General features: G+C 43.6%; 1 protein-coding gene across 5 annotated transcripts in view; it reads left to right on the top strand.

Moving 5' to 3' along the window:
- Positions 1 to 21,678, top strand: part of LOC105893156 (diacylglycerol kinase beta) — a 75,867-nt gene that overhangs the window by 18,963 nt on the left and 35,226 nt on the right. For 4 of the 5 annotated variants that reach the window (XM_042710123.1, XM_031585195.2, XM_031585190.2 and 1 more), the window contains 14 exons: positions 82 to 234; positions 1,252 to 1,301; positions 1,670 to 1,744; positions 1,891 to 2,010; positions 2,675 to 2,792; positions 4,836 to 4,924; positions 7,272 to 7,388; positions 8,344 to 8,442; positions 8,784 to 8,891; positions 9,693 to 9,766; positions 11,298 to 11,372; positions 14,935 to 15,020; positions 16,634 to 16,723; positions 18,731 to 18,891. In XM_042710123.1, the coding sequence (XP_042566057.1) occupies positions 82 to 234; positions 1,252 to 1,301; positions 1,670 to 1,744; positions 1,891 to 2,010; positions 2,675 to 2,792; positions 4,836 to 4,924; positions 7,272 to 7,388; positions 8,344 to 8,442; positions 8,784 to 8,891; positions 9,693 to 9,766; positions 11,298 to 11,372; positions 14,935 to 15,020; positions 16,634 to 16,723; positions 18,731 to 18,891 (1,415 nt within the window). The remainder of the gene's footprint in view (positions 1 to 81; positions 235 to 1,251; positions 1,302 to 1,669; positions 1,745 to 1,890; positions 2,011 to 2,674; positions 2,793 to 4,835; positions 4,925 to 7,271; positions 7,389 to 8,343; positions 8,443 to 8,783; positions 8,892 to 9,692; positions 9,767 to 11,297; positions 11,373 to 14,934; positions 15,021 to 16,633; positions 16,724 to 18,730; positions 18,892 to 21,678) is intronic. The other variant, XM_031585206.2, reaches the window with a different exon arrangement.

Genomic DNA, 21,678 nt, shown 5'->3' with positions numbered 1-21,678 from the left:
TATGTTGGGAAGATAATTCCTATGTCCGTCTACTACATACGATGAGGTCGCTAATAGAAGCATCCCTCGTTTATTCTCCAGAGCGGACGCGAAGTGAGAAGAGTGCCTCCCAGAACAAGAGCCCCTCATCCCAGAAGGGCTCTCCCCTGCCCTCCCCTCAAGTGGTCTTCCTCAAGGACATCGTGTGCTACCTGTCGCTTCTGGAGATGGGCACACCAGAGGACAAACTGGAGTGTAAGTGGCATCAAGGGTCTAATTATAAAACTGCATGGTAAAGTACACTTTTATAGATGGTAACGATTTGGTTGTTATTAAACTATGAGGGATTTATTTGTAAATGTTTTTGAAGTCACCCTAGGCCTAGGCACTGAACAAACAGACACTAAACTGCAAATTATCCAGTATATAATTATTATTTTTAGACCAAGCTACATACAAATGAATGACCATACAATATGTGGAACATTACAAGTGCAAACATTGAAGCGAAAAGATAGCATAATAACTAAGGATAATGTGATATAGGCAGTTGTGAGGAGATATTTTACTGTGATATTTGTATGTGAAAGGACCCTTGAGCCATCTGGAAAAGAGATCTATTTTGCTCAAGGACAACAATACCCACCAAAAAAAACACGGTGTTGACTTTATTTAGCTTTTCAATCCCATTTGACAACATTCTGAATGTTGGTTATGGTCATCTCAGATATTTGAACATGTGGTTTTATGATGAAGATTTTGAAAAACAATAAAAGGTTATGTAGGCCTACAGAAATATGTTCAAACGCATTTTTATTGTCCTGAGAGTCCTCACTCATGCAGACAGTCTGACGATGTTTTCTGCCCTCACCATTCACCAAATTACCAGCTCTTCCCCTGACCCTCTTGTCCACCTCTTTGCCATCATTCAGTTTCAGCTCCTATGTGCTCAGGAAACGTTGGGAGTGTGGTTGGCTTAACTCAGTGATGACCATGTTTGTCACCGTGTACTGACATCGCCTTAAGCTTGTATTTCCAATTGACTTTTTTTAGAGCTCTGAGCTAAATCTGCCACCCCAACACCGTGACACAGCGGCTAATCTCTGCCGCTAGCGCTTTGACAAGCGACAGTCGACACCTGCCACGGGAGAAGTCGTCAGGCTCAGATGAATTCCCATTCTCCAGGGGATGTTTTGTCCGAGGATGATAGGTGGGGGCCGTTGCTACTGAACTGAGTCATCATGGGCTCTCTGCTTTCTCGCCCTCCTCTAGTCATGTTCCGGCTCTACGACACGGATGGCAACGGTGTTCTAGACAGCTCGGTAAGTGCGCCGGACTCAGGATAAGTAGCTCCGCTAGGCGGTAGGATGTGTTATGTAATTGGATGACCATAGATCATCGGTCAGCAGGTGAGTGGCCAGTAGTGGGCCATTCGTGTATCCTATTTAGTAAACCAGTAGTCATCCCCACAGTGATATAATTCTGGTTGGTTGGTCAGTGTGTTGTCACTTTATAGCCTCCCACTTAGCCTTGTGATTTGAGTAGGACACATCCATATCCATTCACGTCAACCTTTTTTGTTCTGAACCATGAAACACAGTTCAGGCAGTTAGGCAACTTTAATGACTTAAATCATGCAAAGATCCAGTTGTGTCTGAACTTGAGGGTGACTAGCTCTTCCTGTCTTCAGGAAGTGGACCGCATCATCAATCAAATGGTCCATGTTGCAGAGTATCTGGAGTGGGACTCCACAGAGCTGCAGCCAGTAAGGATTTGCATGCATGCACATTTTTATGTACATACAAGAAATATTATTTTATGCAAATGGATATGGATATCTGTAGAGGATTTACAGCATAGCCTCGTGGTGTCTGAGTTCACCTCACTCACTGTGTGTGTGTGTCTGTGTAGATCCTGAAGGAGATGATGGAGGAGATTGATTTTGACAAAGATGGGACTGTCACTCTGGAGGAGTGGATCAGAGGAGGAATGACCACTATACCCCTTCTGGTGTTACTTGGCATGGAGACGGTGAGACAGAAAGACAGTCTGTGTTTGTGTGTGTGTGTGTGTGTGTGTGTGTGTGTGTGTGTGTGTGTGTGTGTATATGTACATGCCCGTGTTGTGTGTGCTTGTATGTGTGCGCAAGTATGTGTGCACATTTGTTTAGGTATGTGTGTGTATTTACTTGCGTATGTGTATATTATTTATATTTTTAAATTCTTTTTTAAAGCCAAATCATCCCTTGGGGACATTAAAGCCTTACTTTGCTCTCTACTTTGCTGTATGTGCATGCCCATATGTGTGTTGTGTGTGTTTGTATGTGTGTGTATTTATTCGTGTATGTGCATGCCTGTGTGTGTGTATGTGTGTGTGCCTGTTGGTGTGTGTATTTGTTTGTGTATGTGTGTATGTGTGTGTGTTTTGTAACTGGTACCCAGGTTCCCACCAACCACAAAATTCCTTACCAATATAGCCGCTGTATTTAGAGTGCCCAGCATACGGTATTCTTATTACAGATTATAATCAAACGTGGCATTGCAGCCTTCAGGGCAAACATGAGGACACTGGGAAGAAAATGGCTGAATGGCATTCCATATACTTTAGTAATTTGATAGCGCATTCAAATACAGGCTTTTCCTTCCCCCCATGCCATCCTAGTTTCTCATGCCCTCTTTCTCTCTGCCCCCTGTAGAATGATCAGGAGGATGGGCAGCATGTGTGGAGACTAAAGCACTTCAACAAGCCGGCCTACTGTAACTACTGCCACACCATGCTCCTGGGCGTCCGCAAGCAAGGCCTTTGTTGCTCCTGTGAGTGACTCTTTAAAATGTATTACTGTGTACTGTGTGTGAATTGAAAAAAAGATGATGCACGCTGTCTGTGAACATTTTCTGACCTTCTCATGTGATTTCATGAAGGGAAGTAGTGTATACACCAGACCTGGGCAAAGTGCGGCCCAAGGGCAATTTGCGGCCCGTTGGCTGTCCCTGTGCGGCCCGCGGAGGTCAATTGTAAATTAGGAATCAAACGTAAATACCTGTATTTATTATACGGCTCTTCAGAATGTTCCAAAAAGTTCCGTTGATTTGAATGGGCCATCCCAACGTTTGCAGTTTCTTTATATTCACTGCTGCGAAAAATGTATGACTGCTGTCATTGGCAACGGGTTTTGTGCGTTCTAATTCACATCTTTCATATCATTCCGCAACGCAAGTAGTCCGGTCATTTAACGTAACTGAAAGTCATTGAAACTTGAAGTCAGAAGGTGGGTTGCTTCGCATTTGCGTGAAGAACTAAACAGCAACAAAATCATTAAAAAGAGGTATTTTGGAGAAATGTCTTCTATTGTTTTGGCAAGTATCCGTATGTTTGCGGGATATTTTTGTTATTTCCGTAGGCCTACATTCGTGCGTGTGGGCGTGCGTGTGGGCGTGCCTGCGACCATTTGCGCTGATAAAACTTGATATTACTATTAATTTGTATACTTATACTATTGCATTACAAGCTTGCTCTCGTGTGTGTGTGTGTGTGTGTGTGTGCCATGTGTATTGGTCGTCTGGGAACACCTTTAATACTGCAAAAACATGCTCATTTTCAAAATCGTTTTGGTGAATGTTGATTACATGTTGATTAAATAATGCACCACATTTTTTTGATAGCCTAAATGCAACATCTATACTCTTACCAGTAGCAGTTAATCAAAACCATACAATTTAATGTTTGGTCCGGCCCTCCACAACACTCCCACTATCTCATGTGGCCCCTTGGGGAAATTAATTGCCCACCCCTGGTATACACCATCCTTTTCCCTCATTTTGGGATCTGCTCAAAGGGATGTAAAAGTGTCCAGGGCACGGGCCCCTGTCTTGGGGGGGGGGGGGCATTCCAGGGAGCCCTGCCCTTCACAAAGAAACAATAACTCTTCCCAGAACCCTCGCTGGCTTCTCTGGGTTCATTTGCGTTACCGCACTGGACGCCTTTCGATTGGCCGGGGGCGACGGAGGCCATCGCCCCGCGCTTCGGAACGGGTCAGGTCGGACGACCGATTTGCACGTCAGGACCGCTACGGGCTTCCACCATAGTTTCTTCTGGCTTTGCCCTGCCCAGGCATCTTTCATCTTTCGGGTCCTATCGCACTAAACTGTTGGAATGTTGTGTTTGGGGCTGAACCTTTATTTAGGCGTGTATACTTTAGCTCAATGTCTGTCTGTGATCATTTCATTTGTACATTTAACTTCATATGCCTACCCATCTGTTGTCTGGATCTGTTGATTATTTGCCTCTTCCTGTTCTCATCTCCTGTGGTAGTTTGTTATGTAATAGATTTTGTTTTCACTCAAAACACTTTGGAACTGGAATTGGGGCAACAAACTCAAAGTCAGAGAAGATGAAAGGCTCACAGACTATTGCAGAGACGACAGAATAGAACATGAGTGTAACAATCAGTGTCTAGAATCACCAAAGAATAGAACAAGTCGCTTACAGCTCATAATCACTTCATTTTTGTTTTACGCAATACATTGCCATAAAGCATAGCATTTAGAGTACAATAATCAGGGTTTGTAACACAGCACTATTGAAGGTGAAGGTTTCACGAAAGAGTAGAGAATATAGTTACTCCTTTAATGAAGTGCCACTCTGCTAGGGATGGTGACTTATGTGTATCTGGGCTAATTTTTCTTGCTAATCGTTGTGTTTATCTGAGTGTGAATATCAGATCGTAATCGGAGCTCAAATTCATTAGCAGACTAATTTCCTTTGTGTAGTCTAGTTGGACTAATAGCGTAATCTGTCTGTTGATCCCGATGTTGATATGATTTGTGTTTTTTTTCTGTCTGCTCCCCCTGCTCTAGTATGCAAGTACACAGTACACGAGCGCTGTGTGTCCAAAGACATCGCTGCCTGCATCAGCACCTACGCCAAGTCCCGCAGACACACCAATGTGAGTACCCCAGTCTGTATGTTATGAGTAGACACACAAAAGACACGCACACATACACACACAAATACACACACACACACACACACGCACACCTAGGTCCCTCTTTCGAGTACACTAAGTTATAGAAGGAGGGAAGGAGTCCATCTGGCCCCATGAATAGTTTAATTAACTTCTTACAAAATAAAGCTAAAAAAAACAACTGATACAGCTCCCTTTTAATCATATGAAACACATTGTCAGTGTACGTCCTCTCTGATCATGTAGTGTTGTCAGGACGTACTTGAGGAAGTCTTTGAGGAAAGACTGAGGAATATCTTAGCTACCGAGTGTGCATGGTTCACTCGTCATAAAAATCCTATTAAACTCCGGCCTTGCCTCACACGCTTGCCTAACTTCCATCTCTATGAGTTTGACCTTTGGCTGTTTTACCTTTGCCATTTCCCTTTCCCCTCTAATATTCCACAAACGTGTCAGTGAGGTTATGAGAACATCCTGCTCGTGGTCGTCAGAATGAGCCATGCCAGGATTATATTCACTCTGTTCGCTTGCGTCTCTATATTTAGGCTAATCTCCCCTGTGGTTCAATTAAAGCTCTTCTCACAGACGCCACTTCCTTCACATTCCCTGTCTTGGGCCGGATTCACAGAACGTGACTGAGAGCTGTTTGCAATGATTGGCAGCTTTCAGCCCACATTTCAGTTTTTAGGTTCAGAAGCACACACGTGGACGCACACTCGCACATACGCAGAGATGCATGGCGTGAATTACTTCAAAGCGGATGTTTCAAACTTGAAAATCTGCCATTTATATTCAGAGACTCTGTCCCCACTCTGTCCAAATGACATTTTTTTGTATTGCTCACTGCTTTATATAACCAAGGATGATTATGGTAATGATGGTAGAGAAGCTATCACACTATAACAATTATTCATAACAGTAGAAGCCTCATGCTTACATACGGCTCTTTATTTCAACATTTAAATTGAAATAAAAAAATTGTGTTTATGATTGTGTTTATACTGTTGGTCAATCTTGAATAATTAGAGGGTGTTTTTCTATTAACATGAACTTATGTATGACTTCAGCCCTGTAAGCGTCTTAACACATCCATAGTGTTGCCACACAGTAGAGACATTTTACACAATTACATTAAACCAGAGCATCCAAACAGAAGGACAGCTGTCAATCAGAGAGGGGCTGAGGGTCTCCCTGGAGGAGGATACAGTAGCAAAGGCATGAAGTAGGTCTGGAGATGAAACACAAGCTGCTGCTGATGATGCTGATGCTGAAGCTGATGCTGATGCTGGGAGATGTCGCTGAAGTGAAGTGCGGTTTTCAGAACTCCCTTCCAGCACCTGAAAGTGATGTCTCAAAGAGTTTTTGCGCTGACACATCCCCACCGCGTCTTATCCAATCCCTGGCGTGGTTCCAGGAGGGGTCAGGGAAGGTGTGTTTTTAATCCTGCGTACATGAGCACTGAAGGATCCATCCACCTCACAGCTCACAGAGAAAGTGAAGGATGAATGAAGGGGAAAAAAACTTTTTTGAAGGAAAATAATAATTTCGACAGACAGACAGACAGGCATTACTACAGACAGCCTTGCCAACTACACCAGATTTTCTTCAATGGAGAAAAGCTAAAAGTTAAATCTCGCACAGCACAGGATTCTATCTGGTTTACTGGATATCTTTTAAACCACAACAATGTTATTCATATTAAAAACATTCTTCACTGCTGTACACTCATTTCTTGAGGGAATTGTCTCTATTCGTGTGAGTGCTTTTGTCATTAAAGTAGAAATTAGAAGGTAGTAAGCATTGTTCCTCCTTAACACGAAGGAACACAAACTGTTATCAGCTGCAAAAAATGCTAATACTGGATTCTGCTTGTATATTAGGACTAGATACATCTTCACTGATCTATGTATTTAATTGTATTATATTATTATTTTATTTGTTTCCTGCAAATGCATTTGAAGAGAACAGAAACCGTGTTGCTGGCAGTGTAACAGTGTAAGTGTTCTCTGTAGAGTGATATGTAACCTGGCTCAGAGAGGTATCTAAGGCTTGGCGAGACGATGGGTCAATTGATCACATTACTTACAATCAATTAAGTAATGCCATTATGTGTGATCAAGGAAGTTGTCAAGCTGCCTAACAAGCATTTTTTGTGTGTGTGTTTTTATTTATTATAATTTATTTTTTTGCATGTCTTCATGAGATCTTTTCTACACTCGTGAGAGCTTTGTTTTTCAGCAGACATATACAGTATATGTTCCCATTTTCTCAAATAACTGTTGTTGCAAGAATTGCATTGCTAACTTGGTGATTCTTCCTCTCTCTGCAGGCTATGCAGCATGTGTGGATGGAGGGAAACTCTCCCACCAAGTGTGACCGTTGCCATCGCAGTATTAAGTGCTACCAGGGACTAACCGGCCTGCACTGTGTCTGGTGTCAGATCACTGTGAGTGTTTACACTGCCCTCTAATGGGCAGATCACAGAATGACATGCATACTCTCACCATCAAAAATCAGTCTGTCATGTACTTGACCTCTATTCTAAGCTCCCTCAGACCATCCAACTATATTTCAGATTTCAATATTGTCATAAATTATTGATCTTGATAGAACTATCAAATTAAGGATTGTTTGAACATTGTGTTGCATGGGAATCTCACACTGCCCACTTGTTAATAACCAAAAGCAGCACTAACATAATCGTGATTGTTTTGTACAAAGTAAAATAGCAACATACATTTTATGTTAAGGATGTTATGTAATTTTCAACATCAACATCCCTACCTCTGTTTACCACTAGAGGGAGCTCCAACAGCACAGTTTGTTTATGACAATCACATCAAGGCTTTAATATGATAATCCCTTACTTGAATTACAGCTGTTAAGAGCCTGAGTATTGACATGAAACTCGACTCTGTCTGAGTCAGAACCAGCCTTAAGTGCCACTGACAGTATCTCATAACTGTGTTATCATCTGTTATTTGTAATGGAACATGTTCTTAGTGGCTCATAAACTGCCATTCATTTTCATGTGGCTTCATCAGATGGCACCTCCATTATCTGCTTGTCCTGAAGAATAACATTTCAAAGGCCCAGCAACTGTCAAACAAAGAGCTGGTTGCACCTTTGCACACACTAGCTCTCTGGTGTCCTTTTGCCGCACACTGTCGTCACTGGTCAACAAGCAATGTTTTGGATAGTAAACAAGTAAACAACATGTTTTACACTAAACTCGGTTTAGTACTTATTCCAGTACTACAGTAATGAGAATATCGTTGCGAATTAATTGTAGCTTGGATTACTTTCTCTCTTACTAGATTTATTTCTCTCTCTTCCTCCCTCTCTCTCTCTCTGTGATCTGTTCATATATCGGGTCTCTTGTTTTATCTCATTGCGCTCAGCTCCATAATAAGTGTGCCTCCAGCCTGAAGCCTGAGTGTGATGGTGGGTGCTTGAGGGATCACACTCTCCTGCCCTCCTATATCTGCCCAGTAGTGCTGGTAAGTCTGCCACCCCACTCCTCCACACTCTAACACCCCTGGCCTCCAGTCAGATGACCTTTGCACTGAGTTGCTCTCCTTACTGAAGTGTACAAACTTGTGACGATTTGTGAGTAAATGGTGCCTACGTGCTTACAGTGACACTGACTGTAATTCAGTGTTAATGCATTCATCATCAGAGAAAATCACGTAGTCGACATGCTTCGAAAAGCTATGCTTGTTACTTTTTGCAGTTTTCAACACTAAGATTACTGTATTGTAATGCTGTAAGAGTATTGTGTTTGTGTGTGTGTGTGTGTGTGTGTGTGTGTGTGTGTGTGTGTGTGTGTGTGTTTGTGCAGGACCGACACTCTGTAGTGAAGCGGGGTGAGAGTGATTCCCCACCCAGCACTAGTCCTGATGACTCAAGCCAGTGCTTCAAATTCACAGGAGACGGACAAGCACTTCAGGTAAGCCAGGGCTGAGACAGACGACAATGCAGACTGTGTTTGTGTGTAGGTGTGTGTCTGTCTATGTGTGTGTGTGTGTGTGTGTGTGAGTGTGTGTCCATGCTTGAATGAGTTAGTGTGAACACGATCAGCTCAAGGACAATGTTCGTGTCTCTTCAGGAACTAAACACTTGTGTAATTGAATTGAATGAGGCGTACACTTTGAAACGAGCAGACAGTACTAACGTGGGAGGGAGTGACCCCACTCATATTCTCATGCTGTCATATCCCTCAGAAGAACAAGACAGACCCTAAGCATCATGATGCTTCCGCTAACGTATCGATTATAATACTGTATAAGCAGTTATTGTTCCATGTAGTGAAATATCTTTACCCTACTGTCAGCTAATGTTGGATTTGTCAATTTCCTATTTGAACACATTTACAGTAGGATTGTGTTATCTACCGTAAATACTTACAGAATCATTCTAAAGGATTGACTTGATGCCATTGAAATCAGAGAAACAGAAATCAAAGATTTAGATGGATTCAGAGAGATGTAAGCCCAAGCAGTAGATACTGGTCATAAATCAATTAATCAATCAATCAATAAATCAACCAATCCAGTCATTTATTAATTTACTTGCAACAAAGGGTGTTCTAGTTCCTGTATGCACATGGGCATGTGTGTGTGTGTGTGTGTGTGTGTGTGTGTGTGTGTGTGTGTGTGTGTGTGTGTGTGTCCGTGTGTCCGTGTATTTGTGTGTGTGTGTGTGTGTGTGTGTTGGACTGACTGTTCTCAACCTGTCCTCCCCCATCCAGATCACTCCTCTCCCAGGGACGCATCCGCTACTGGTGCTGGTGAACCCAAAGAGTGGTGGGCGGCAGGGAGAGAGGTGAGTGGGCCGGGCTTCCAGAAAGTTCTTTCAGCACATAGGCTATGTTGTGATGAGATATTTTTCGCAAATGAGGCCACACTAGAGGACTAGGAGAGGAGGAGAGGGAGAGTGGTGAAATATACCATATTTTCTAGGTGTTGTATCAAAATGTAAGAACATAGTTTTTGATTTATAGAAACAATTATTCATTACAACATATGTGGTTTTGAAACATTTTTCACAAATGAGGGGAGAGGGTAGCAGATAGACACTGGAAGACAATAAAAGATACTGGGTATAATTTAATTGATGAGAAACTGGCAACGAGCTAAGCAATGATCAAAGTCCACCAGGCATGAACTAAAGTTAATTTGATAACTTGGCAAAATCATTTGGCTAATTCAATCCCATGAGCAACATCCTAAGTGCAAACATGGGTGGGTCAGCGTAATGCTCCCACACGATAGCTTTAGTTCACGCATGACAGACTTTGCTCATTGCTTTGCTCATTGCCCGCCAATGAAATTAGGGCCTGCTGTATTTTATCCGAAAAATATCCCTTTCGTGGTTAATAGCGGTGTCACATTCCTCCTACTAATCAAGGCAAATGAGGAAACGAATAGATGGAAGAAAATCAAAGTCCTGTCCGGGCTGAGGATGAATGTAGGTGTTGTTCCTGTTCTCACCACCCACCATGCGGTCTAACTGTCCAGATTTTTAGGATTTTGGTGGAATCATTGCCATAGCAACACACTTTAGAACGCCATTAAGGGGCAGCTCATTCCCTATTATTAGATGTTCTCAGCATGGGGTGCTCCAAATCCAAAAGGTGAACCCTTTTAAGAAAAGCACTTTTTTTATTGAGAAGGAGGAGAGAGAAACAGCTAGTGCTGTGGCGAATGCTTTTACAGCACCGCACATAATTGTTTTTGAAATGCTAGTCTTGTTCGTTTTTTGAAGAGCGTGGTGTACTCTAAGCCTACGCGTTAGCTTTCGACTGCCCAATAACTTTATTTCATGTGTCGTGCGAGTAACGTCATTAGAGAATGTTAAGAGCTCAAATTATCGCTCCATTGAATGAGCTGCTCTTAACTCTGAAAGGTTTGCCTGTGACAGGTATCAGACTATTGGCTTTTTCTCTCTCCCCTCCAACCTCCTCGGGTGCTTAGGGCATCGGAAGCTAACACAATTAGTTTTGTTTTGAAGGACATTGTGGGGCATTCAGCAGTCATCTCAAACAACACGCAGCTGTGAAGGTTACACAGCAACTGCCGCTCTAGCGCTGTCTCTCTGCCTCTCTCTCTCTCTCTCTCTCTGTCTCTCTCTCTCTCTCTCTCATTCTCTCTCTCTAGTTGTCTTTCGTACTGCCTCGCTCTGCCTCTCTCTCTGTCTCTCTCTCTCACTCTCTATGTTGTGATCTCTCCACCTGATTCAAAGAGGTTTTCTCCCCCTCTCTCCCTGTGTGTGTGTGTGTGTGTGTGTGTGTGTGTGTGTGTGTGTGTGTGTGTGTGTGTGTGTGTGTGTGTGTGTGTGTGTCTCCTCTTGGCAGGGTGCTACGGAAGTTCCGGTATCTGCTGAACCCCCGACAGGTCTACAGTCTGGAGTGCGGAGGGCCCATGGTGGGGTGAGTCTCTAAGAAAGACAGAAAAAGGGACAAGAAGAACGAAAAAACAAAACTACTGTGCTTACAGTCCTTTACACTCACTTCCTGTTTTCAGTCCCCACCCTTCCCCTCTCTGTCTCTCTCTCTCTCCCCTTCTCTCTTTTTTCTCCTATCCAGCCAGGCAGTGACAAAATTAAGATCCTCAAATTACATTGTCAAACGGGACAAAGAGACGCTCAATGAAATTACATGGAAATCTAGAAGTACTGTGTTTTCGAAAGCCCTTTCACGCTTGTGTTCGCTCTGACTCAGCCCCCTCACCATGTAGACACCCTGCCATGTAATATCCCCCCTCAGCTTCCTCTCGCCACTGTTTGGGCACAAAAAGCCTGTTGGCTGAGCCACGTGCTTTCATAAGCCCATCAGTCACGACAAGACTCTCTTGAGTCATTTTGGTGCACATCACCCAGAGCCCTGTGTCTTTAGCGCTTTGCCACTGTAACCCTGTACCTCCTGCAAAGCATTCTGGGTTGGGTCCATTGTGGTAATATGATGCCTGCCACATTGAGGTGAAATGATGGCTGTTGGCTTTTAAAAATTTTTTTGTGTGCACACATATTTTTACTTTTTTGTATTCTTCCTTTTTTTGCCTTGTGTACGTGTGTGCCAGTATACTATTGTTTGGCAGTTTTTTTAAAGCATAATCACTGCTAAAATCACTGCGACATTTGCAAAAACATTTGCGGATGTCAATGAATCACTGAATGTAGTTTGTTCACTGTAAGTGCAAAGAGTTGCATCATAAATAGTAACTGTTGAGGAAGGATTGAAAAGGTTTTTATTTTTGACAATTGGTGTGCCTTTTTAAGATTAAACTGGTATCCAGATTGGATTGGTAGTATCCTTAATTAAATCTGTTTTTGTGATATTAATTTGGCTTATTTTAGGCAACCGGGTATATCTCTAGAGAACAGGATATGATAATTTTATTGATACATTGGTTGAATTGATAAAATGTGAGTTACAAGGCTATGCGCTAGCAGTAATGATATAGACCATGGCACTCTTACATTTGCAGTACAGTATAAAATGCAAAAAAATGCTGGACGTTCTTCATACATCCTCATGGTTATTAGTAATATATATTATTATTCAAAAATATTGTACATATCACATAACCAGCCTTCATCGCTTTTTTCTTTCCTTTGGTTTGTAATACTGTTCCCCCTCCCATGTGTTTCAGCGTTCAAGTGCTCTGCTTACAGAGATATCCACACACACACAGAGCTCCACACACACACACAGAGCTCCACACACACACACACACACACACACACACACACACACGCACGCATGCTGGTACACACACAGCACCAGAGCACACCCTGTACCTCGGTGGGTTGTGCAACAGGATGTTTCATTAAAAGAAGTTGAGAACAAGACGAATGGCCGTCTTTCATGAGAGTGACCTGCCTTATTGTCCACAGGGTCGCCCCTCCCACAGTCAGTCACGACTGTAGCCACTCGAAAGAGCCCTTTGGAATACACAGAGGAGAGAGAGAGAGAGGGAGGAGAGAGAGAGGGAGGAAAAGAGGGAGTGAGGGAGAGGAAGATGAAGAGAGGCAGGTCTCAGTGACGTAGCTGAAGTTAATAGCAAACCTCTGGGAAATGGCAGAGTAGGAGAAAATGGAATGATGTAACGCCTGATAAGCAATGGCTGTCGAATGAGCGGTAATTGCAGTGAATCTACACCCAGAGCAAGAGAAGCATCGGCACTAACAACAGCAGCTGATGGAGAACTCAGAGTGATGTTACACACAGTGATGTTCAGTTTAAGACACGAGGCTCATATAAACCACAAATGAGCATTGGTAAAATGTAGGTCTTTAACTGCTCCCGTGTTTGCAGTAATTGGGCGGCAGGCCCAGCTCTTGCTCAGAGAGGTGGGCTGGTGAGAACTTTGTACTGAGGGGGATTGCCCCCCCCCCCCCAACACCACCCTTGAGCCTGGCCTGCTGCTGAGCAGAAAGCTTTTTCTTCATTGCCTGAACTTGAAAGACTCCTCATGACCTTAAAAGGAAAAAATCCTGTTTGGCAATGAGTCTCTCTCTCTCTCTCTCTCTCTCTCTCTCTCTCTCTCTCTCTCTCTCTCTCTGTCTCTCATTCTTTTGCTTTTCTCTCTCTTTCTCCCTTCTCTCAAAATGTACACACTTACTTGTAGGCGGTTTCAGTATGTCTTTGTGTTGGATACAGCAGTGGGTTGCATGAATGAACAAAATCTCCACTTCATAGTATACTTACAAATGTAAAGGTTTTCTCTGCCATAAAAGCATTCCCCGCATTGTCGAAGGAGAATAAAGGATGCAGACAACATCTCACTCGTTATGTAGTTTATTCAGTTGGGCTACTGTCTGTCTGAAATAAATGTCTGAATGTAGCCTCACCCACTTGAGTCTCCACCATAACTAGCCAGCATTTCAGGCGGATTGGAATAGATTTTTTGGTCCTTATCCTATGCTGGACATTCATTTGAAAAGTGTCTTTCTTGTGAGTGTTTTTTTTTTTACACCTCAGGAGTAACTGCTGGTACAAGTGATACTTCTTATGTCTACAGTCTGCATCTCATAAGTGAAGTTGTGTAGATGCTTTGTAATCCATTCCTAATGAATTTTCCAAGCCTCATCGTGGTTGTGGTTTTTATGTACTGGGGATGTCTTGAGAGGCCCATGAAATCCTTTCATACACACGCCTTGCTTAATATGCCTCACTTAAGGGTTAATCTGCACACTCTCGTTTCTCTCCAAACGCCTGCGATGCCATAGCAACGGATTTGAGTAGCTTTTTAGTCAGAGTAACAGGGGCCTCTTGGATGACTCACAATTAGTTGTTTTGAGTGGATTAAAAGTGTTGTTTGTTGGCATTGTCTCCGCTAATTTGGAGCCCCATTTACCCACATTGTTGACACAGTGTGTCTCTCCCAAGCTCGAATGCATAAAACATTGTGGAGCACCATTGTGCTGCTGTGCTAACATTAAATAGCATGAATTTTTAAGGATGCCATGAAGCTTTGTTGCGAAACTCTATTACGCTCAGTGCAGCCTAGACTCCCTATAGTGCGTATGGATGTGCGTAAGTGCTAGTTTTACCTCCGCCCCCCCCCCCCCCTTTGACTAGCACAGGTCATTGCACTGGCCAGCAGAGGGAGATGTGTTCATGCGCGTCTGCTGCTTCGGCAGAGTCTGGTCTCAGCTCAGCCCCCTCTACACTGTGAGCTGAACTCTGGTGAATGTATTTAGCCACGCACAGAAACAAGGCATCAAACCAAACCCGCATCAAATGTTTAGTTTTATAACCATTTAAAATAAGCAATTTCCAGTTTAACTTCCCTTGTACTTCCCCGTGTCAATTCCCATATAGCCAAAATGAAAGTCATTACAAAAACACCATGGTCCATGGTTAAAAACGGCAGCTTCAGATACCTTTAAGTATAAATCAGTGGGTAGCACTGCTACTGTGAGGCATAGGTAGAAATAGCCTCTGAGCCCACCTGTGTCACACACTGAGGCTATATTTCTTTTCCTAGGCTCAACTTCTTCCGTGATGTTCCTGATTTCCGTGTGCTGGCCTGCGGTGGGGATGGGACAGTGGGCTGGATCCTGGACTGCATTGGTAAGTGCTGAGAGTCAGAGAGACCTCGCAGTCTTGCATCCTGTCTGATTCAGATACTGTTCATGTAGAAACGTCTTCTTAACTGACGGTATTTTTAACATGATGGAAAGGGATTGAAAGCAGGTAGTAATCATATTGTGCAGAATACACCTGTCATCTAACACATAAAAGTCCATTATAATGTTATTTCATTATAGTCTTCAATCAAAACCATATGGCCATGTGAGTGAGTTTAGTTTGAACACCTTTCAGTTAACATTTCAATTACTTAATAACTTGGCTTTGGCTTTTAAACCCCTTATAAAAACTTAAATGGGCTGCCATGCATACCTCCTCATTGTGTGCAGAGGTGTAATTTGAGTCTAATATGAAAATGAAGGTTTTGAATCTCGAGAATTGTCTCAACGTAGCTTGGTCTCTCAGGCGAAAGCTTTATGCTATAAAAAATAGTACAGCTCCTGACAGAGTCCTAGCCAGTTTTTTTTTCTTTCTTTCTTTAAAGCACACTTAATGATTGGTAATGGGATGACGAAAAGGCTTTTGTTCACTAAATGGCTTTTCCACCAAACCTCTTCTGTGACCTTTTTCGTGGAAAAAAAAGCGTGATTCATTGTATTGCGATAAGGGAGGCAGCACTTCTCTTCAGGCTAACAATCCACCTGGTCCTAACACACACACAATGCAGAGAATGTGTGTGTGAATGTGTGTGTGAATGTGTGTGTGGGTGTTGACTTTTACACCGCCACCTTTCGAACATTAGGGCTGCTTTAGGGCTTCTATTACGAATTCATTTCAAAACAAATAGAAGCGAAGAGATAGAGAGCACTGACTCCAAACCCGTCACCTTATAAGCAGCTTGTCCCAGTTTTCTATAGAGTGACTATCTTTGGGTGCGTGTGTGTGTGCGTTCGTGTGCGTGCGTGTGTGCGTACGTGTGTGTGTGTGTGTGTATTTTGACAGGCAGCAGATGATGGCTGGTGCCAGTAGGGGTCTGATTATTGCCCCCCCTAAATAGGAATGGCAATTGACTACCTTTACCATGTTGTTTCTACCCATCACTGTTCTGTCCTCTATATGTGAGGTCAAGCGGATTGTCTTGGAAGGCTTGGATGCCCCTTCGCAGTGTTTCTTAAGTGAATTTGTTGGTAATGATCTGAGAATAAGATCAGCCGTGTTTGGGTGGGTGTTTTGTTCTGTCATAATTATAATCAGTCAGATGAAAAAAAATGGCTGTGCAACTGGGCACAGTCTGTAAACCAGCGCCCCCCACCACCCCCCCCCCCCCCCCCCCCCCCCCCACACACACACACACACACACACACACACACACACACACACGCCTCTTCAGAACTAGGCCACCACCCAGTAATTTCAGTGAGAGATGAATGTTGTTGTTTTGCTGTTTGCGAAATGAAATTAACTGAACTCAGTACTAATTAAATCTGTTCGTTTACTTGAATTAGGTAGGACATCTGAGGAGGCTGCTCTTTGCCGTTTAATGTCTTGGAAGTGACTTAAGTTCGCACTCAATTGTTTTGTATTTACCTGCTTGGCTGGTAGGTTTTACTGTTCTGAATTCTGAAAATGTTTCTCTTCTGTTGTTTTTTTTACAGATAAAGCCAACTTTGCCAGACAACCACCTGTGGCAATCCTCCCCCTCGGTACTGGGAATGACCTGGCCAGGTGTCTGCGCTGGGGCGCAGGTGAGTGGTGCTGGGGGACTGGGGGGCGCAGAGACGAAGTGGGTGGATCAGATCCACGAATTGAAGGAAATATAGGGAGATAAAAGGATCAAATTGTCCCTTTTCAGCATTCGATGTGCTTAGCAGCCGGTATGGCTAATGTTGATGACTGATGTTGATTGACCTATGACTTTGAAGGACAGAACCATGGTAACCTAATTTTTCTTATGAGAGTATATCACCTTACCTTAAAGAAACATTATGAAACAATCTTACCTTAAAATAACACCTTCAAAATCATGTTGGTGACACACTCACTTGGTTGGCGTCTGTGCCACTGCCACAGCACACCTGGTATGCCCGGTATTGTAACTTTGGTGGACAGGGCGCGACACCTCTCGCGAGAACAACGTAATGCTCTTCGACACACAACAACAATTAGACCCTTCTGCTTGTCAACAAATACACGTATACCACTGTGCATTAGGGGGTCTCAAAGCGCTTTTTGTTTTGACGACAGTGGTGTTAAAGTGAACTACACTCCACAACTTTGGGGGGAGCTCAGTAGCAAAAAATACCAAATCTTGCATAATGGGGCTTTAAACAGCATTTTCACACTGTCACTAAAAACCAGTTTGGAGCATTCAAAGAACAATTCTGTAACACTCTCAACATCCACAAGATTTGACTCACACTTACATTCTAAGAGAGTCCATAAACTGCACCTGATGTTATCAGGACCTGTTTATTGCGTCAGGCCAGGTAATTGAGGTCAAACCCAATTTTAAAGGTCAAACAACATTTTTTCCTCAGTTGACTGACTGCATGATGCCCTCAGAGAATGACAGTGCAGGCATTCATTGATCTGATTTCTCACACGGCATTAGACATGGTCCTGGAGACTAAAGGCACATGGATATTTGGAAATTACCCAATGGCAGCAGGTGACATCATCATGCAAGGTTTTGAAAGCACTGTGAGTCAGACCTACAGCAGGGATGAGTAATCATGTCATCATGATGGAGGCGCATGTCACAGTGACAGAGTCTCTTAGCATTTACCAAACGTGACGCAAATTTTTATCTCAGCAGAGGTCGAATAGGGCCCTGCAGTTTTTATGCCGTATGTTTATGGAAGGGACTGTATGTCTGAAATCAATTGGGTTGAATACAGCAGATGATGCAGAGCGAGCATTTATGTGTGTGTGTGTGTGTGTGGATGTGATAGGGCAACACAGCAGGGTAGGACGGAGTGTCATCACACCAGCCACAGCTCTCTGTCGGTTGCTAGGCGATTGCTAGCTCCTGTCGTCAAACATGGGGAGTTTGGCAGGGCCTCCTGGGGCAGGGATCTTTTTGTAGGGGTGAGGTAACATTATTGCTGCTCCGCTCAGTGGTCCTGAAAGGTAGTGAGTTAATGAGGTAATGGCTCCCGACCCCCCAAACACAATACCCTAGGCCCAGGTAACACAGGCTCCCGAGGGATTTGCCGGGTTCCGGTGAGGGTGACAATACTGCTGCCATCCTCCTCTCACACCCTCCCAGGTGTCGGCGCAGGTCGTGGTGTTCCACACCGTGATGGTGTAATAACTGCATTGTGTTTGGTCCATGATGAGCTACTGCTTGATGCTCTTATGGCACAGGAGAACTCTCTTTTGTTCACTCTGTGGCTGTGAAGCTTTGAAGACGTTTAGCTTTGCTTTCTATATGATGCTGTTTGGTGTTTTTTTTAATTCAGTGAATGTTCAGTGTTATCACCAAAACAAAATAGTCTATAAATTGTGTACGTTTAAAGTGGTAAAAGACGATTCAGTTGGTCATAAAACTGGTCTGAATGAAAGGTGAATAGGCTGTATATACATTTGAGTGCATCTCTCTCTGTACCTGTATATACTGTATATTTGTGTGTGTGTGTGTGTGTGTGCCTGTGTGTGTGTGTGTGTGTGTGTGTGTGTTTATTGTATTTCTGTTTGTAAGAGAGAACATATGCTGGATAGCCGTATTGACAGAATGACTATGTCTTGAACAGGCTATGAAGGAGGTAGCGTGCTGAAGGTCCTCAAAGATATGGAGCACAGCACGGACATGGTGCTCGACCGCTGGAACATCGACATCATCCCTGATGATAAGGAGGAGAAGGGTGACCCTGTTCCCTACAGCATCGTCAACAACTACTTCTCCATTGGAGTGGTAAGTTCTTGTTGAATATTGCATCATCGTTTCCATATGCATTTCACAATACACTCAAAGGGGATACTGGAAGATATTAAGGTATTAAAAGGGTAGGAGAATGCATAGATAAATCATTGAGTAACACAATGTAGATGTAAGAAGAGGGGTCCCATTTTCCTCATTTAGCAGTTTTGAAAAAACGATTTCTCATTTTGAGTGTCTCAGGAGACAGTGATGGTGCTCTCCTCCCAATCTTAAACACACTTCTTTCTCTCATCTTTGTTCTCAGAGGAAGCTTTTGAGGTCTGATGAACTGAGAGCCTCTCAGAGTAGCACAACCATCTCACTTAGTGCCTTCAGAGCAGCTATGAAGTAAAGGATACAAAAGTGCCACGCCACCCACTTCTGGATGAAAATAGAAAGCATTCATTTCAATGGCCGCATGTAAATGACAAACAAAATTAAAGATAATTAAATCATTATAATTATGGGTCATTAATCCATAGTTGGTCTGGAAGGAACTGTTCCACTTGACCGGTGTAATTAAAATCACAAAATCACTTACTCCGAAAGTGACCTCATTACAAATCTCCGTTTGGCTATATGACCATATACTGAATACTGCACCAGACCTCTGGACAAAATTGAGCAAAATTGCCCTTGATAGCGATGTATTAAAAGCGAAAAATCAAACAGCTTGGAACAATTACGCCCCACCCTGTAGCGTGTGCGCTGCAGATGCACTCTCCATCTCTCCGAGCATCACAGCGGTGTATTAACTCATTATCCCGGCTGCTCCCAAAACTCCTTACTCCGCTAGCCAATGATTAATTTTGCTCCATTTTTAGAGAGGGGGCGTGCTATAAATAGTTAGCCTGCCTTCAGTGTGAAACGTTTCCCATCCAAACTCATAATGTATTCTGCCACTTTGCCGGTGTGCGAGGCGGCGAGCTTCTGTTTCGACTCAGTGTCACTTGCCAGGTATCCCTGGCAACATTTAAGGGGGGGGGGGGGTCCAAAAATAGCTGTGCAGCCTGAAAAAGGGCCATTCGACACAGGTGATACGGAGCCGTGTAACGGCAAGAGCAGCCACGGGAAGGATTAGGCAAGGAAGTGCAAACACACACACACACACACATGTGCAAACACACACACATATGTGCAAACACACACACATGTGCAAACACACACACATGTGCAAACACACACACGTGTGCAAACAGACAGATGGACAAAGAGACTCACACTCACCCATATTTGCTTACATCCATCCATGCTTACATCCATCTGTACGCATATACACAAGTCCATACTGACAGTTGTGAAATATATGCAAATACATACAAGCATATAGATATACACGCACATAAAATACAGATATCGGGTATTTGCACATTTAGATTCACATGCACACACACACACACACACACAAAACACATTTGAACGCAACACACTGCAGTGCCATTATGTAAGCAACCCTCCCACTGCTTCCCAGTGCTGGCACAGTTTCCATAGCTGTCAGCATGTTCTCGCCATCTGCCCGACGTCAAACTCACATTACAGAAACATGCTGCATAAAAATACATGGTCAGACCTGAGGAGTAGCCACTCAAAGTTCCTTCTGAAATGAAGTCCCATTTCTTTTGAGAACCATGAAGATTTAATTCTACCGACGCCTCATTCAGCTTGATGGGATGCATACATAATTAATTGAAACTTCCTTTGACAATTCCATAGAGCACGGCATTGCAAAACACTTTGTCTTTCCCTTATCATCTGTAAATCGTCACTTGTTTATAACTGGAATAAATTACGTCTCGCAATGAAAACGGATAACTGGAAAAAGAAACACACTCTGAAGTACTATTGAACTAGTGAGACAGTATTGTAAAACCACAGAAACAAAGCATCAATATAAAGATGCTTAGAACGGCATTAAAAGTACAACAATATAAAGATGCTTAGAACTGTATTAACAGTGCAACAATATAATAATGCAAAGCTTTTTGACAGTTATAGACAATAACATGTATTCATAGTGGGCCCAGGGTTGTAGCAGCCCCAGCAGGAGTGATTTAGAGGCTTGGGGGCTGGCAGCACAGACTGCGGAGAGAGGACAATGCCCGGTCTGTGGGCACCCTGTCTTGTGATGGGATAGGCGGGCAGTGCCAGGAGGATCTGGGCATGAGTTGAAGTTGCTGCCAGTTCCCATAAGACACAAACTGTTTGCCTTTGTTCCCTTTAATGGCCCATAACATCCATCCTCCAGTGGCCGTGGCAAAACAGACAAGCCATCTCTTAACACACACACACAGATCTAATCTTTATGTGCATCTCAAAGGAAGATGCAGTGTTTTATCTAACAAACTACGGGTATAGCTGCCGATAGATTATACCCCTTGAAGTAATCTAATAATGAAAATGCAGTGTAGGCTCTGCAAATCAATCAAAATTGCGGTGACACAAAACCCCAGTATATCGCTGGCTATATCGCTCGTTCTGTTAGTGGTTATTGTTACTGTTATTGGTAATCGGCGGTTGGTCAGTGGGGGTCGCTAGCGGGCTGCCCTCCCCAGTGCCTGCAGCAGAGGGCCGCTGCTCAGGGACCTCAGGAGGGGGAGGGAGCTGGAGGGGACCAGATGGCTGCGCATCGGGTGCCACTGACACCTGAGCAAAGCAGGCCACTGACTCACTCTGCTGATGTAATCATTAGCGACTTAGCCCAGCCGACACAGCCTAGCCCGGGCTGGACCATCCCAGCACGGCACGGCGTGGCGCTGACCGGACACACCCCACACGGGCCCT

Source organism: Clupea harengus, chromosome 2 (assembly GCF_900700415.2).
Source record: "Clupea harengus chromosome 2, Ch_v2.0.2, whole genome shotgun sequence".
NCBI lineage: Eukaryota > Metazoa > Chordata > Actinopteri > Clupeiformes > Clupeidae > Clupea > Clupea harengus.
Note: the sequence above shows the minus strand (reverse complement) of the source record. Positions and strands in the feature narration are given on the sequence as shown.